This window comes from Nycticebus coucang, chromosome 1 (assembly GCF_027406575.1).
Source record: "Nycticebus coucang isolate mNycCou1 chromosome 1, mNycCou1.pri, whole genome shotgun sequence".
Lineage (NCBI taxonomy): Eukaryota > Metazoa > Chordata > Mammalia > Primates > Lorisidae > Nycticebus > Nycticebus coucang.
This window is the reverse complement of record NC_069780.1, coordinates 48,403,179-48,421,813: the sequence shown is the minus strand read 5'-3', so window position 1 is coordinate 48,421,813 and position 18,635 is coordinate 48,403,179. Positions and strand designations below refer to the sequence as shown.

Genomic DNA, 18,635 nt, shown 5'->3' with positions numbered 1-18,635 from the left:
ATTAATGTTAAGTCAGTGCTGCAATGGAGAAAAGGCAAACTAAAGACACCAAGAAGGTACAAACAAAATAACTGCTTCTTAAAACATTTTCTCAAAGGTAAGGTATAATATGAAAGATTAGTTAAACACCAAAGTATATATCTAACTAAACTTAAGCCCTTTTTTTTTAATTCCCCCATAAAAGTAAACACATATTTGTCAAATCTAGAGGCTATACCAGTTCTTGTTAGAGAACTACTTTTCACAGCAGCACTGCTTCTCTGAGGAGTCCCTTCCAGGAGGTTGTGCAAGCTTGGGAAGCTTCCAGTTAGGTAGCTGAGCAAGCTCTCCTTCCTTGGACTCTCCTTTACTGGCATCCCAGGACGTCCAACATGTACTGGAGAATCCGTGGCAGTATCTCCACTGGTATAGCTCAGAGAATGATATGGGTGGATACCCTACAGAAAAAACAACATAGGGTTCTCTCTTATGCATGTAAAAATACTGCTGATTAATGACAACTACAATTGCTTTACTGCTAGCTGTTCTGCACATGAATACCAAAACTGACTGTGTGTCTGCTGGGATTGCAGTAAATCTCAATTGCACCTAAAAACACAAAAGGCCATTATTATTATTATACTGAAACACATTTACATATTTTAACCATGCATCATTAATTCCCTTTTTAATCTAATGAGAGAATCCAATAACAAGACATATAGAACAAGGTACAGCATATCAAACAGATGGTGGGAAATAAAGCACTCTTGATATCTAAGGATCAGTAGAGAGAACATCAGAACTTCAGAAAGTAATGGATAGGATATTTCTTGAGACAGAGTCTCACTTTGTCAGTAGAGTGCCATGGCTCACAGCAACCTCAAACTCCTGGGCTCAAGTGATCCTCTTGCCTCAGCCTCCCAAGTAGCTGGGACTGCAAGTGCCCACCACAATGCTGGCTATTTTTAGAGACTGTGTCTCACTCTTGCTCAGGCTGGTCTCAAACTCTTGAGCTCAGGCAATCCACCCACTTTTGCCTCCCAGAGTGCTAGGATTATGGGCATAAACCAGTGAGCCCAGCCTTGGATAAGGTATTTCTAAGAGACACTAAGGAACATCGCTATGGGCAGCAAAAACCCTCCCAAAAAAGTAGCTTGAAATAATTCTTTTCATCACTGCTTATTTACTGGAACAGCTAACTGATAACCAGATACAATATCCCTTATACAAAATGGTCCCAATTAAACTAATTAAAAATATATATACACTGAAAATGATCTATAACATGAGGGTGGGGAACCTGTAGCCTCAAGGCCACATGTGGCCTTCCAGATCTCCAAGTATGATCCCTCTACTAAATCCAAACTATAAAACTGTGTTCTGTAAAATTGGATTCAGTCAACGTGTGCACTCAAGGATACTGAAGGCCACATGTGGCCCTCAGGCCACAGGTCGTGCCTATAACCCTAGCTACTCGGGAGGCTGAAGCAGGAAGAGCACTTGAGGCAGGAATTTGAGGCCAGCCTGGGCAACATAAGGAGATCCTCTCTCTAAGAAAGAAAAAAAAAGAAAAAGATAAAAACCAGAGAATAGAAAGTTATCTACCTTTAGCAACCACCCCAGCACTTCTTACTGAAGTCAGTATATGGGACGAAACCAGAGGCTTTATGATAAGAACAGGAATTGTAGGGACCAAGGTTCTCAGTGCTGTGAAGCCCCCTGAAGTCTTAGTCCTCTCTGGAAAGCAGAAAAGTCTATATTCTTTCTATGCCCTACCAGTTACCCTCACTTAGGTGAGAAAAAGTGAAGAAAGGGTATTGAGATAAGAGGTTAAAGGGAATTTACAACACATTAAACACTTACTAAGCATGTTTTATGTATTATTTTCCTTAATCCTTAATAAGTTATCCAAGATAAGAAATAAGTTCTGGTTATAAAGAAAAGTCACTTATACACGTACTAAGAAAAAAGCAAGACATTTAACCCCATCCCCAAATTCTTAACACTGTATTATCCTTCCTAGTGCCCTAATGATAAAATCTGTGTTAAGAGTTAATTCTCTGGAGAGCTCTAAAATATCAAAAATACTTTTCATTATTCTTTAATAAAAAACAAAAAATCAAACCTTATAGAATTTTTCAATTATTATTTTCTGTCACATCTAAGATTAGAATTTTAGATCAATTTAAAATATATTAATAGTAAAAAAAAAAAAGACTACACCCACAAAAAGATCTTGATAAGCAAAGATTTGAAACAAAGCATTTAGAATTTCAAATTTCTGGAGGACTTTTATAACCCATAAGTTTAAAAATATTTTTTAAAAAATACTAAAAGAGAATAGTATTAATAGCAAAGCACCTAAATTTGATGAGAAGGTTTTCTTAAAACATAATTAAAGGGGGAAGAAACAAGATGGCTGACTGAAGCCAGCTTTCCACAGAGGCTCCCGTCCAGGAGAGTTAAAGGACAAAAATTCAGCAAGTAACCTCGCGGATTTGAGCTGCACTAAGAGAGAAGGTTGAAGAACGCATGTCAACAACGCTGAGGTGAGCTGCGACCACAAGGATACAAACAAAAGGTACAAAATCCATCACCAAGCGGACGGGAGTCCCCTCCCCCATGAGAATGGCTCGGAGTGCCCCAAAAACAACCAGGCAGAGTTCAAAGGTCCTCCCACTACACTCCACAGGAGAGACCCACTAAAAACTGGACCTACCACCCCTACTAGGGTGCCACAGAGTCCTCCTACCAGGCAGAAAACTGTATAAACTGTATATAGTCTCTACCTGGAATTCTGAGCTTCCAGCGCTCCGCTTTACTCACACTGTGGTCTGAAGGCCAGGCCTGGTCGGCGGAGAGGGGACCGCACCGGAGTGGCAGTTCCATGAGGCACAGTGCGACAGCCGTCTTTTGGTGACAATACGGCCAGACATGAAACTGTGTAAAGCTGTGTGTGTTCTCTGCCCGCAACGCGAGGCTCCCAGCGCTCCCCGCACTCCCCTCTGCTCTTGCTCCAAGGTCTGGAGGCCTGTCCCCCAGGGGTCCAGACTCTTGGGCGATTACTCGAGGGGTGTAGACAGTGCTGGGGTGCAGCCGGTCGGTGCAGACTCTGGGGTAGGGGAGCCGAGAGAGGATGGTTGGCCGGAAGGGAGCTACACCGGAGCAGTGGTTGCCTGAGCCATAAAAGAGCAGCCCTCTTTTGCTAGCAATACGGCTTACTACCGAATATTCTGAAGCCACAAACCCTGTCTCCCTGGGCAACCAGAGACTCTGAGTATAGGATTTGCCTGAGGATACTCCAACATGCAAACCGGGGAAACTCCCAGGGCGGGGCTGACCCAGAGGTCCGCTTTACTAAACCTAAGATGCACCTGGCCCTCAGGGGATCGTCAGCCTACAGACAGTACAAGAGCAAAGACAAGCTGATTTGGAACTCAATTCAGCTTATCTTCTGCAGGGGAACCGCAGAGTTGTTCTGTTCTGTCAGTAACATTAATCAGGGGCGAGACTGGACCTGAGTGAAAACCCCCAACCTTCATCAAGTGCCCGAGGTTGTCAGGCCTCACCTCCTCCTGCTGGAGAGAGGCAGAGCACAGCGTCCTGGCAGACTTCCTTGTGATTCAGGCAGGTGCAAACTCCTGGAGTACCGATTCCACTACAGGAATCAGCCAACTGGGTCAGCCAACTGCAGGGCTATCAGTGACTGGGTGTGACAGCGGTGCAAGGTGGAGAAGGAGGCATCAACCTTCCCAGACTGATCTATTGGCTGGGTGGCTCCTCCTGACTCCACGCAGTACTGGAGCAAGCCACACCAGAGTAGTCACCAGACCCCTGTGATCCAGTTCCCAGAGACCTCTTAAACTCTCTCACCTGAGACAGGTGCAGACTGAGACAATTGATTTGGACTTTTTGAACTGAACCAATCGCCTGAGGACAAATCAGGTGGTGCCCTGGGTGCACAGTGGTAGGAAGGTTTGATTTTTCTTTTCCAATCATTTGCTGGTGGGGGGTGGGGTGACTTAATTGCTGATATTTCTCCACAGCTGAGACTTCAATCCAGAGTATCTGTTTCACTAGGGTGGAACAGAAACCAGCTGAAAACAAGACACAACCACTTAGCCCCACCACACCAGACAGGGCCCCAGTTTCTCAGGCCACAACACTGTACAGGCCCTCAACAAAGCCCCAGGGGAAAAAAATCAGAGGAAGTAAAACAACCATGGGGCGGAATCAGTGGAAAAACTCTGATAACATGAATAACCAGAATAGATCAACCCCCCCCCCCCCAAGGAAAGATATGGCAGATGCAATTGAAGATCCCATTCATAAACAACTGGCTGAGATGTCAGAAATTGAATTCAGAATTTGGATTGCAGACAAGATTAACAAAGTGGAATTAGGAATTCGAGGAGAAATTCAAAAGTTGTCTCAAGAATTTAACGAATTTAAAGACAAAACCACCAAAGACTTAGACACACTGAAGCAAGAATTTGCAGCCCTCAAAGATATGAAAAATACAGTAGAATCCCTCAGCAACAGAATGGAGCAAGCAGAAGAAAGGATTTCTGACATCGAAGATAAAGCCTTTGAACGCTCCCAAACTCTCAAAGAGGAAGAGAAATAGAGAGCAAAAATGGATCATTCTCTCAGAGAGCTCTGGGATAATTCAAAGAAGGCGAATATCTGAATCATAGGAGTGCCAGAAACAGATGAGGTGGCCTCACTGGGCACAGAGGTCCTTCTGCATGAAATTATGAAAGACAATTTTCCAGACATGCCTACAGATTCTGAAATTCAGATAGCGGACAGCTTCAGAACCGCAGCACGACTCAACCCCAATAAGACATTCCCCAGGCATAACATAATTAACTTCACTAAAGTTAATATGAAGGAGAAAATCCTCAAAGCTGCCAGGAGAAAGAAAACCATTACCTTCAAAGGGAAGAATATTAGAATGACTGCAGATACCTCTGCTAAAATTTTTCAAGCCAGAAGAGGGTGGTCACCGACTTTTAATCTCCTAAAGCAAAATAACTTTCAACCCCGGACCTTGTATCCAGCTAAACTGAGTCTCATTTATGATGGATAAATTAAATACTTTAATGACATTCATATGTTGAAGAAATTTGCCATAACCAAACCAGCTCTTCAGGATATTCTCAGACCTATCTCCATAATGACCAACCCAATCCTATACCACAAAAGTAAACTCACTCAGAAACTTCGGATCAAACTCCAATTTCCACACTGGCAAAAGGATTAAAAATGCCCACTGACTTTTGAAAAACTCGATACCGAAAACTTCACCACACTTATCAATATTCTCCATTAATGTGAACAGCTTAAACTGTCGACAAAAGAGGCACAGGTTAGCTGGCTGGATACAAAAACTCAGACCAGATATCTGTTGCATACAAGAGTCACATCTTAACTTAAAAGACAAATACAGACTCAGGGTGAAAGGATGGTCATCCATATTCCAGGCAAATGGTAATCAGAAAAAGGAGGCGCTGCAATTTTATTTGCAGATACAATAGGCTTTAAACCAACAAAAGTAAGGAAGGACAAGAATGGTCACTTCATATTTGTTAAGGGTAATACTCAATATGATGAGATCTCAATTATTAATATTTATGCACCCAACCAGAATGCACCTCAATTTATAAGAGAAACTCTAACAGACATGAGCAACTTGATTTCCTCCAGCTCCATAATCGTCAGAGATTTCAACACTCCTTGGCAGTGTTGGATTGATCCTCCAACAAGAAGCTCAGCAAAGAAATCTTACATTTAAACCTAACCATCCAACATTTGGATTTAGCAGACATCTACAGAACATTTCATCCCAACAAAACTGAATACACATACTTCTCATTAGCCAATGGAACTTACTCCAAAATCGATCACATCTTAGGTCACAAGTCTAACCTCAGTAAATTTAAAGGAATAGAAATTATTCCATGCATCATCTCAGACCACCATGGAATAAAACTTGAGCTGAGTAACAACAGGAATCTGCATACTCATACAAAAACATGGAAGTTAAATAACCTTATGCTGAATGATAGCTGGGTCAGAGATGAGATTAAGAAAGAAATCGCCAACTTTTTGGAACAAAACAACAATGAAGACATGAACTATCAGAACCTCTGGGACACTGCAAAGGCAGTTCTAAGACGGCAATGTATAGCACTGCAAGCCTTCCTCAAGAGAATGGAAAGAGAGGACGTTAACAACTTAATGGGACATGTCAAGCAACTGGAAAAGGAAGAACATTCCAACCCCAAACCCAGTAGAAGAAAAGAAATAACCAAAATTAGAGCAGAATTAAATGAAATTGAAAACAAAAGAATAATACAACAGATCAATAAATCAAAAGGCTGGTTTTTTGAAAAGGTCAATAAAATAGGTAAACCTTTGGCCAACCTAATCAGGAAAAAAAGAGTAAAATCTCTAATCTCATCAATCAGAAACAACAAAGACGAAATAACAGACTCCTCAGAAATCCAAAAAATCCTTAATGAATATTACAAGAAACTGTATTCTGAGAAATATGAAAATCTGAAGGAAATTGACCGATACTTGGAAGCACGTCACCTTCCAAGACTTCGCCAGAATCAAGTGGAAATGTTGAACAGGCCCATATCAAGTTCGGAAATAGCATCAACCATACAAAACCTGCCTAAAGAGAAAAGCCCGGGACCAGATGGTTTCACGTCAGAATTCTACCAAACTTTTAAAGAGGAATTAGTACCTGTATTACTCAACCTGTTACAAAAGGTAGAAAAAGAAGGAAGACTACCTAACACGTTCTATGAAGCAAACATCACCCTGATCCCCAAACCAGGAAAAGACCCAACAAGAAAAGAAAAGTATAGACCAATATCACTAATGAATATAGATGCAAAAATATTCAACAAGATCCTAACAAACAGAATCCAGCAACACATCAAACAAATTATACATCATGACCAAGTCGGTTTTATCCCAGGGTCTCAAGGCTCGTTCAATATATGTAAATCTATAAATGTAATCCAGCACATAAACAAATTAAAAAACAAAGACCATATGATTCTCTCAATCGATGCAGAAAAAGCTTTTGATAATATCCAGCATCCCTTCATGATCAGAACACTTAAGAAAATCAGTATAGAAGGGACGTTTCTTAAACTGATAGAGGCCAGCTACAGCAAACCCACAGCCAATATCGTATTGAATGGAGTTAAATTGGAATCATTTCCACTCAGATCAGGAACCAGACAAAGCTGCCCATCGTCTCCATTGCTTTTCAACATTGTAATGGAAGTTTTAGCCACCGCGATTAGGGAAGAAAAGGCGATCAAGGGTATCCATATAGGGTCAGAAGAGATCAAACTTTTGCTCTTCACAGATGATATGATTGTATATCTGGAAAACACTAGGGACTCTACTACAAAACTCTTAGAAGTGATCAAGGAATACGCAGCGTCTCAGGTTACAAAATCAACATTCATAAATTGGTAGCCTTTATATATACCAACAATAGTCAAGTTGAAAAAACAGTTAAGGACTCTATCCCATTCACAGTAGTGCCAAAGAAGATGAAATATTTGGGAATTTATCTAACAAAGGACGTGAAAGATCTCTATAAAGAGAACTATGAAACTCTAAGAAAAGAAATAGCTGAAAATATTAACAAATGGAAAAACATACCATGCTCATGGCTGGGAAGAATCAACATTGTTAAAATGTCCATACTACCGAAAGCAATATATAATTTCAATGCAATCCCTATTAAAGCTCCACTGTCATACTTTAAAGATCTTGAAAAAACAATACTTCGTTTTATATGGAATCAGAAAAAACCTCGAATAGCCAAGACATTACTCAGAAATAAAAACAAAGCAGGAGGAATTACGCTACCAGACCTCAGACTACAAATCAATAGTGATCAAAACAGCATGGTATTGGCACAAAAACAGAGAAGTAGATGTCTGGAACAGAATAGAGAACCAAGAGATGAACCCAGCTACTTACCGTTATTTAATCTTTGACAAGCCAATTAAAAACAGTTAGTAGGGAAAAGATTCCCTGTTTAACAAATGGTGCTGGGTGAACTGGCTGGCAACCTGTAGAAGACTGAAACTGGACCCACACCTTTCACCATTAACTAAGACAGACTCTCACTGGATCAAAGATTTAAACTTAAGACATGAAACTATAAAGATACTAGAGGAGAGTGCAGGGAAAACCCTTGAAGAAATCGGTCTGGGTGAGTATTTTATGAGGAGGAACCCCCTTCAATCCCCCCGGGCAATTTAAGCAGCTTCAAAAATACACTACTGGGAGTTGATCAAACTAAAAAGCTTCTGCACAGCCAAGAACACAGTAAGTAAAGCAAACAAACAGCCCTCAGAATGGGAGAAGATATTTGTGGGTTATGTCTCCGACAAAGTTTCAATAACCAGAATCCACAGAGAACTCAAACGCATTAGCAAGAATAGAACAAGGGATCCCATCGCAGGCTGGGCAAGGGATTTGAAGAGAAACTTTTCTGAAGACAGGCGCGGGGCCTTCAGACCTATGAAAAAATGCTCATCATCTTTAATCATCAGAGAAATGCAAATCAAAACTACTTTGAGACACCATCTAACTCCAGTGAGACTAGCCTGTAACACAAAATCCCAAGACCAGAGATGTTGGCGTGGATGTGGAGAAAAGGGAACACTTTTGCACTGCTGGTGGGAATGCAAATTAATACATTCCTTTTGGAAAGAGATATGGAGAACACTTAGAGATCTAAAAATAGATCTACCATTCAATCCTGTAATCCCTCTACTGGGCATATACCCAGAAGATGTAAAATCACATCATAACAAAGATATTTGTACCAGAATGTTTATTGCAGCCCAATTCATAATTGCTAAGTCATGGAAGAAGCCCAAGTGCCCATCGATCCACGAATGGATTAATAAATTGTGGTATATGTACACCATGGAATATTATGCAGCCTTAAATTAAGAAAGATCGAGACTTTACCTCTTTCATGTTTACATGGATGGAGCTGGAACATATTCTTCTTAGTAAAGTATCTCAGGAATGGAAGAAAAAGTATCCAATGTACTCAGCCCTACTATGAAACTAATTTAGGGTTTTCACATGAAAGCTACAACCCAGTTACAACCTAAGAATAGGTGGAAGGGGGAAAGGGAGGAGGGAGAGGGGGAAGTGGGTAGAGGGAAGGGGATTGGTGGGATTACACCAGCGGTGCATCTTACAAGGGTATATGTGAAGCTTGGCAAATGGTCTGTGAAGCTAGTGAATGATGCCCCATGATTATATCAATGTATACCGCTATTATTTAATAAAAAAAAAACATAATTAAAATAATAAAATAGCCTAACCCAAGCCATATGTCAATCACATACTGACAAAAAGAATTAAAAATTGATGATTACCTCAAAACTGCAGATGCTGGCGTGGATGTGGAGAGAAGGGAACACTTTTACACTGCTGGTGCGACTGCAAACTAGTACAACCTTTCTGGAAGGAAGTATGGAAAAACCTCAAAGCACTCAAGCTAGACCTCCCATTTGATCCTGCAATCCCATTACTGGGCATCTACCCAGAAGGAAAAAAATCCTTTTATCATAAGGACACTTGTACTAGACTGTTTATTGCAGCTCAATTTACAATCGCCAAAATGTGGAAACAGCCTAAATGCCCACCAACCCAGGAATGGATTAACAAACTGTGGTGTATGTATACCATGGAATACTATTCAGCTATTAAAAAAAATGGAGACTTTACATCCTTCGTATTAAGCTGGATGGAAGTGGAAGACATTATTCTTAGTAAAGCATCACAAGAATGGAGAAGCATGAATCCTATGTACTCAATTTTGATATGAGGACAATTAATGACAATTAAGGTTATGCGGGGGGGAGGAAAAGCAGAAAGAGGGATGAAGGGAGGGGGGTGGGGCCTTGGTGTGTGTCACACTTTGTGGGGGCAAGACATGATTGCAAGAGGGACTTTGCCTAACAATTGCAATCAATGTAACCTGGCTTATTGTACCCTCAATGAATCCCCAACAATAAAAAAAAAAAAAGAAAAAAAAAATTGATGATTACAAGACTGTGAACATTTTCAATATTGGATTTTATTCAATACCCTATTGAATACATTATAGAAAGCACTAAGGCTTAGTAGTTAAAGTAGTCCTTACTCAGCATTAATGATGATATAATTTTCAAAGAAATATGTAAACTAAAGTTATGAATCAAGTTAATTTTAGGATAAAATGCTATTTGAATATTTGGGGTACATACCTAATATTTAAATAAGGTAATATTTTAAGTCTTTTCTGTAAGTCTGTAACCAAAAATAGCAATACTATACCTTTATTTTTAATCCAGAGTCACTATGGGTGTGAGTTTTTGAAAGTTTCCTCATTATCTCAGCTCCAGTTACAGGTCCAGAGCTACCAGGTGGGGGCCGGTTAGCAGTTCCTTCTAGTAGCATTGTGTGTTCACTGACCGTAGCTGAAACAGTTCAAAAGAATAAGTGAGCGATAACTACCACATTTTCTTGAAATAACCTCAGTGTTCCTAGTTATATAACTATACACAACTTTCATATTCTTTGATAAATTATTTGTGGAATTTGATATAATATTTGTTCTTTCTCTTTCCCTTCCCAACCTCAATTCTCTTGCTCAGGCTCAAGAAAGAAACAAACACCTAGTATTCCATTGCCATGCAAATGGTATATAGACCAAATGCCTATTCAACTAAACCAAGAAAATACAGAATGTTCACAGATTAACATAGATATGTGCAGATAAATGGAAGAGATATTCACTGTACTGCTTTTTCACTTTTTGTTTAGAATTGAAATTTTTCAAAATAAATAATAAAATCTAGCCTATACTTCATAATATATTTATTTTGTGTGTGTGTATGGTTTTATTTTTTTTTTAATTGTTGGGGATTCATTGAGGGTACAAAAAATTGGGCTACATTGATTGCATTTGTTAGGTAAAGTTGCTCTTATAATTGTGTCCTGCTACCAAAAGGTGATACATTACTTTATTAAATATAAACTTATTTTAAAAACTGAGCTCGGTAAAGTATTATATGTTAATGTTCTAAAATCTCTAATTTTAGAACCACTCTTTTTCTCATGATACTTTTAATATTTCTCTCAAAACATGCTAAGATGAATTTTCATTATATTATGTGTCATGATAATATTAAAAATTAAGCTTTGGCAAAGAATTAAAGTATGCATGTACATTTCAGAAATGCATACCCACTGTCTTTGTTTTAACACAGCCGTTCTGTTGACAGAATTGTAGGCTGAATGCAGGCCCCCAAATTTACATAAATTCAGGATTAAATAGGCACTGGGTGAAAAGATGATGGCCCCTTTAAAAGACTGTGTAGCATAGGGAATATTATAAATAGACAAATACAAATTTTAAAAGGAGGTTTCTATGTTTCATTCAAAACCCTCCAGTTATATAAAGATGTCTTTGCACTGGATAGATTGGGAGAAGATACTGCATTTCACAGAATTCAACTTATAAAATCAAGTCAGTATAAAGATTCGACCATTATTTCCACTTACTTGGACTAGCAAAGGTCATACTATATATATAATTAAGCCATGACATTTTCAAATCTGGGACACAAATTATTAAAATGATCACAAGTACCATGTTAACAGGTATGTAACACCCAGCTAAAAGACTGGCTTGTAATGTAATAGCAATTTATTAATAACTATTTGGGAAAGCATAAGGGTACACAATGTTTTTTAAAGAGGTATAATAGCATTATTAATAGACACACATATCTAAGCAAAAAAAACAAACAGAAACTGTGTAGTGTAAGAAAACATTCAACAGAGGCTTACAAAATTACCTGCATCAAATTCAAATTCTGCTCCATCAGCACTGGTATCACTTTGAAGGCCACCCCCATTGTCCAACCCAAGTCCATCTTCATGTTTGTGGTCCACAGCTATTTGAGGTTTCAGGGGCTGAGCTGGTCTATGTAAGCTAACTCCTTTAAAGGCTGGCGTCACCACAATGAACTTCATCCACTGCCTTGCCAATGCAACTAAACCTTTTTTTAAAGTTACCAAAGCAGGAAGTCCATCACTCTGTAACAACAATGATGTGGGTTAGAAGTAACCTAATGTAATACTAACAGTTACTGATTAAGTCCTTTGAATATTTTATTTATTAAAATCTCATAATCCCCCTTTAGAGATGAAGCAGCTAAAATTTAGATATTATGTTAAGTAATTTATCCAGTTACCCAAGAAAGTCAGGTTTTCAGCAGACTGCAGAATCCAATCTCTAAACATAACACTTCATCTTTCTGTTTTAAAACAACAACACAACAGCACAAGGTCAATACGACACTAGAAATAGGATGCAAAGTGGGATTCTCCTTAAGCATTCAATCCATTTTACTTTTTTTTTTTTTTTTGTGCCAAATGAAGAATCATTTTGAATGTATTTTGAACTATTTGGAATATTTACTAAGCAAAAACATACCATCATTCATTATTCTGACATTTAAAAAATTAAATTAGTAGAAGTTAAATGCTAGGCACAGATGAATTTATAGCTGCCTTGAAAGTTAAATGTATTGTCAGTAATAATTTTATATATAAATTCTATACAGTGGTGATTGTTAAGAAAGAAACTTTTGGCTCTTTTACTAACAGTGCTAACAGTAAAAGAGCCAAAAGTTTTCTGACTCCTGAAAGAAAATACCTGACTCCTATCCACCTTCTTTCCTACAATTTCCCATGTTAGGAGAAACAGCTAATTTAACTGAAGAACCCCATTTACTATAGGGTAGGAATCACCCCCACTTACTTTCTGAGGAACATCAAGTCCACTAGCCTGTCCTTTCATTCCTAGACTCAAGGAGGGCCATTTTGTGCTACAGCGTCTTACATGGAAAGCCCATCTGACAAAGTCCATCCATGAGAAATGCCTATCAATTTGTCTGTACTATATTCTATAACTAGATGGGCAAGTAGGTTTCCAGTGTAGATCACCACGTCTTCAATTTACAGGGAGGGAGTAGAAAGCACTACCCCAGTCTTAATTTCAATTATCTTAATCAAATCCATCATGAGATTTTTGACTTGCTAGGCAAAAGTTGCTTAACTTGCCACTTAATAATACTGATACATTGGTCCTTCATTTGACTAAAGATTCTTATTCTCATTCTCCGCTAATTCTCTATTACCCCGAAGCTTTTGGAAGATAAGGAGGGTAATTAAAGCTCTAAAACTGTAATCTTGATGTGTTATCTTCTTTTCTAGGGTAGAGATGAATTATATTTATTTTGTACACATATATTCTTCCCTCCATTATTAATTAGTCCTTATTTGATTAAACTCCATGTAAAACTTGACTATGATGATTACTCTCCTGCTTGAAAACTCTCCAGATGGTTAGCTTCTAAGACCACTCTTTCTTGGTTTTTCTAACTCTTCCCTTCCTACTCTATCCAACCTTCCCACTTCCTTAATTTTGACATTCTTCAGGATTCCATTCTTAACCAGTTTCTCACTTAACATGTCATCCCTAGAAATCTCCTCTATATCCACAGCTTCTACTAACATCTTTATGCTGGCAACTCCCAAATCATTTATCTGAGCACAGTGTTATCTGTTGACCTGTATTTCTAACCGTATTTCTCCGCTGGACTTCCCATATACATCTCAAACGTGCCAGTGGTCCTGCAACAAAAAAGAGGTTTCTTTAAAGCGAAATGGTTTTGATAACTCACCATTGTAGCATCATCAATGATGGAGTAATTTGCCTGGTGTAGGTAGTGGTGCAGTATATTACATAGTAAACAAGAAGGATTCTCTTGGAGAAAGCGGGCAACTTTTGTAAGTCTGTTGTATTTACTTCGTAGGGGAAAATGTACACTTTTATTCTGAAACCAATACACAATAGATTAGGAATAGTTCATAAATAAAAGATACCTGGTAATTAAGAACTTATAGGTCTGATATCATCCAACAGTGATTAATAATAAGAAAACATTTTCAATACTAAAGTTTGTCTGATGCTTGTAATATTTAAAGCATACCTCTAACGCTTCTGTCATTATGCATCCCATAACAGCACAAATTCTCAAGGTTCTCTCTGTTTCTAACTTGTTTAAGGATGACTTGAGTTGATCAATGGGAACAAGCCAGGCACCAACAGCTGGAGTAGCAGTACTTAAAAGGTTCAATTGTCTTTTAAAATAAATAAGAAATTATAAAAACAAGTGTCACAATTTGTATTTCAATTTCCCAGACCTACTGTACACAGTGGGTATTTTACTCAGGCAAAATTACTTTTTTTTTGACCACTGATAAATTATGAAAACATAACTAAGAAATGTAAAAAATAAATAATAGAGAAAAAAATTGTAAAGCCTGTCAGAAGAAAAAGGAATAAACAAAAATCTAAGGCAAAGGGACATATAAAAATAATACTAAAATACTAGGAAAAAATTGTGTCAAACATGGTAAAAATGTCAACAGAAAGTAAGTAGACAAAATGATGGAAATTAAATTAAAATTAAAAATATCTATAAAGCATAATTGTATGCTATTCGAAATAAAGAAGAAACATCAAGGGATAGCACTACATTTCAAAAACTTTTTACCTAGAAAATGCATGAGTAGCAGATCTAACATTGGTGGGAGCAGCAAAACTAAACCAAATTTCCTTAATGGTCAATTTCATGCTACATGAATCTGGAGGTGGAGGCATTAGAGGTAGATCTTTTTTCAAATCATCAGATTCAACTCCTTCATCCTATAAAACACACAAAAATTATTAATGTATAGTTCCTTAACACCACTAAGACAGAGGTTTACTAATATCCTAGGTACAAAACCTTTCGAATAAATCAAGATCTATAGATAACACTCTACAGGCTCTACACATAAAACAGGCAATATGAACCTTGCGCAGCTTAAACTTCTCCTGATTGTAAGAAATATCTATTGATCCTTGAATTTCCAAGGAGCATAGCATGAAAAACCACTGTATTAGATCTTAGAACTAAAGAGTTTCAATTAATCACTTCAAGTGATTGCATCTGTTTAGGGATGGTGAGCATTGCTTTTTTCCAGATGAAGTGAGAACACTCTGTGACTTGCCAGAGATTATTAAGTTCAGAATGGGTGATAGAATTAAGGTCTTCTGTTTCCTATTGCAATCTGCTTATTATTCCATTTTGAATAAATATCTCATACTTCCAAATGAAGTTCATAAAAAATATTATGTATGTTCAAATAAGTAACACTTTATAATAAAAAATTCTTAGTTATCTTACATGCTATACTCTGAATCTGTACTGAGAAACAGAAATAATATTTTTAAAATATGCAATCACAGGTGGCACCTGTGCCTCAAGGAGTAGGGCACCAGCCCCATATGTCAGAGGTGGCGGGTTCAACCAAAAACTGCAAAAAACAAAAAAAAATGCACTCGCCAGTCTTCAGAATGCAGAAAGGTAAGAAGCACTGTATTATCTTTTTTTTTTGCAGTTTTTGGCCAGGGCTGGGTTTGAACCCGCCACCGCCAGCATATGAGGCCAGTGCCCTATTCCTTTGAGCCACAGGCACCGCCTGTATTATCATTTTTTAATATTATAAACCAAGTTTTTTGTTTCAAATCGAAAACATGTACCACAACATCATATTGCCTTGTTTCACGATTGCTTATTAAATAACAAATGAGATAAATAATAACATTTATAAAATTCTTGATAAATGAATAAATAACATAGTCAATATGTAATGACTAAAAATATTAAGCCATATATTTAGAAATTTCATGGACACACTGCAGACTTATACTAAAACCAAAGACTCATAATTTAGAAGCATAATATTAAACACACAAAGTCTTCTTCCATTTACATCTATGTATAAATATCTAATTCATTTTTAGATATTGTAAAGATTAAAAAAAGATTGGCATTTTTTTGTAGGATGATCAGATAGTAAAGAGCTTTGAATCAAAAAGCTTTGAGATCTAAGTGTCCCAAAGCAGTATGTATTTGAGATCCTAATAGTTTTGGCGGCAGTCACTACACATACGTTCATTATCTCTTACCTGTAATAAAAAGACCTATGATGTTCTGAAATGTAATTTTTTCTTGTAAATGTGCTATCAAATCTGGTTGGAACTGACTGGAGGCTATTTATCCCACTTGGTGTTTTTATTAATGTGAAGAAATATTTAAATATGTCAACATGGAGTGCTGTTTCAGATCCTACTAGGATTGTATATGGCATATAGTACACACACCGTACTACCTTTGAAAAAAAAAAACCTAAATTCTGAAATATAGCCAACCCTATAAGTTTTATAGGGGCTCTGAGTCACGTACTTGGTAGATAAAGATACAGAAAACAGTCTTGAGGAACTTAAAATTTTAAAAAGGAAGGCTTATAGAGATAATAACCAATAACAATAGCATGTATAGGTTCAAGTAAAGTATATATATATATAGATTTGGCTTTAGACTGATTGTATTTGTGCTTCCTGTGGCACATTTAAATGATGATTAAATGATTAAAAGTTCAAACACAGTTCTGGAGCTCAGTTTAAGAGTGCTAAAGGTGTAGCCAGTGGGAAAGAGAAATACCATTAAATTGGGGAACCGACCTAGGAAATGAAATGTCAGGAAGTCACAAATAGCAAAAAGAGGAGATAAGAACAGTGCCTGGGAAGAGCATCCACGTTTAAGAAGAAAGAATTCCATAAGAAAATGAATAAAGTAGGTCAGAGAACCCAAAGGAAGTAATGTTAGAGAATTAATTCAAGGATGCCTTTCAGCATGGAGAGTAGGATCTGAGAGATCAAGGAAGATGCCTGAATTTCTGCCAACTGTTTTAGTAGGTGAAGGAGAGGGAAGAACAACTGGGCTCTTGCCAGTACTTTTTCTAGTGAGTAGCTACTGTATTTTTAAATTTCCTTAATTAAAGTGTTAATCCATCATCTCAACTATTTCAAAAGACCTCCTGTAAAGCTGTGATTAAACTCTTCATGTACACATCAATAAATCCCCAGGAACCTGGGGTTCAAAGGCAAGTACACACAAGATTATTGAACACTCATGATGTACTTTTTAATTAAAAAGTGGTTTCTTGGTTCTTTCTCTGGTGTTGGTTTTCTGAATCTGTGAGGTTTCTCTGGGGCAGCCTCTGTGACATGCAGATAATTATTATTGACAGAGGGCTCCAAGAAGCAGACAAGAGACATTTCTTCACCAGCTGTTTTTGGGCCACTCCATCACCCAAGCATAGAAACAAGGAAAGTTAAGAAGAGGAAGAGAGAGGAGAAAGAGGAGGAAAGCAGTGAACAAGAAGGAACTAACAAAAAAATTCTGCCAATATGAAATGCCATTACAGATCACCACCTCCCCCCCAAGGGATCACAAGACAGAAATAACAGAGGATCCTACAGATAAAGAAATTGTAGGAATGGAAAGGGAATTTAGAGTATTGATGGCAAAAATGATGGACAGAATTATGGAGAAACTGGATAGCAACCTAATGAAACTGAAAAATTTCCCCTAGAAATGAATGAAAGATGTGGTGAAATTAGAGAGGTTATATTTGACCTTAAGGAATTGAAGGAGTCATTACGGGAATCTACAGATGCAATAGAAAATATTAAAAAGAGATTAAACCACAGAGAACAAAGAATCTCAGAGATAGAGGCTAAGGCTCTTGAGCTAACTCAGGTAGTTAAAGAATCAGAAGAGAAGAGTATAAAAGCCAAACATTCTCTTAGAAAATTAAGGGACTTGCTGAAGCATACAAACATACAGATTATAGGTATCCCCGAAGGAGAAGAATATCGAAGAAAAGGCATGGATGCCCTACTGCAGGATATCATAACTGAAAATTTCCCAGGCATCTCCAAAGATTCTGATGTACTCCTTTTTGATGGATATTGAACCCCAGGGCATCACAATATAAACAGAACATCTGCTAGACACATTATAATGAGGTTGGCCAACATCAAAATAAAAGAGAAAATTCTACAAGCAGCCAGGAGTAAGCACCAATTGACCTGCAGGGGCAGATCCATCAGGGTGACAGCAGATTTCTCAGCTGAAACTTTACAAGTCAGAAGAGAATGGGCTACAACTTTCAACTCACTCAAACAAAACAACTTCCAACTAGGATACTGTATCCTGCTAAATTAAGTTTCATATTTGATGGAGAGCGCAAATCTTTTGTCGACAAACAATAGTTGAAGGAATTTGCCACTACAAGACCAGCCCTGGAGGAAATACTCAGACCCATACTAGACTCAGATGTTCACAATAGTCCACCAGCAAAGTAAAGATTATCAGAAATGAAAAGTCAAAGCCTAACTCCTATACAGTGACCCAAATGATAGAACTAAGCATGAGACCTCCAGAAGACAAGCAAACCAAAGTCCACCAAGTTTATCAATTCTGTCCATGAATGTGAATGGCTTGAAATCCCCACTGAAAGGCACAGGCTGGTTGACTTGATAAAATAGCACAAGCCAACTATAGGCTATCTTCAGAAAATATATCTAACTTCTCAGGAAAAAAGAAGACCAGGGTGAAGGGTTAGAGAAAAGAATG

General features: G+C 37.8%; 1 protein-coding gene across 3 annotated transcripts in view; it reads right to left on the bottom strand.

Moving 5' to 3' along the window:
• BLTP1 (bridge-like lipid transfer protein family member 1) overlaps positions 1 to 18,635 on the bottom strand; it is a 279,425-nt gene that overhangs the window by 132,090 nt on the left and 128,700 nt on the right. For all 3 annotated transcript variants that reach the window (XM_053574435.1, XM_053574509.1, XM_053574580.1), the window contains exons 38-43: positions 14,661 to 14,812; positions 14,094 to 14,244; positions 13,785 to 13,937; positions 11,892 to 12,132; positions 10,366 to 10,508; positions 218 to 437 (exon numbers count right to left, since the gene is read on the bottom strand). In XM_053574435.1, coding sequence (XP_053430410.1) covers positions 218 to 437; positions 10,366 to 10,508; positions 11,892 to 12,132; positions 13,785 to 13,937; positions 14,094 to 14,244; positions 14,661 to 14,812 — 1,060 coding nt within the window. The remainder of the gene's footprint in view (positions 1 to 217; positions 438 to 10,365; positions 10,509 to 11,891; positions 12,133 to 13,784; positions 13,938 to 14,093; positions 14,245 to 14,660; positions 14,813 to 18,635) is intronic.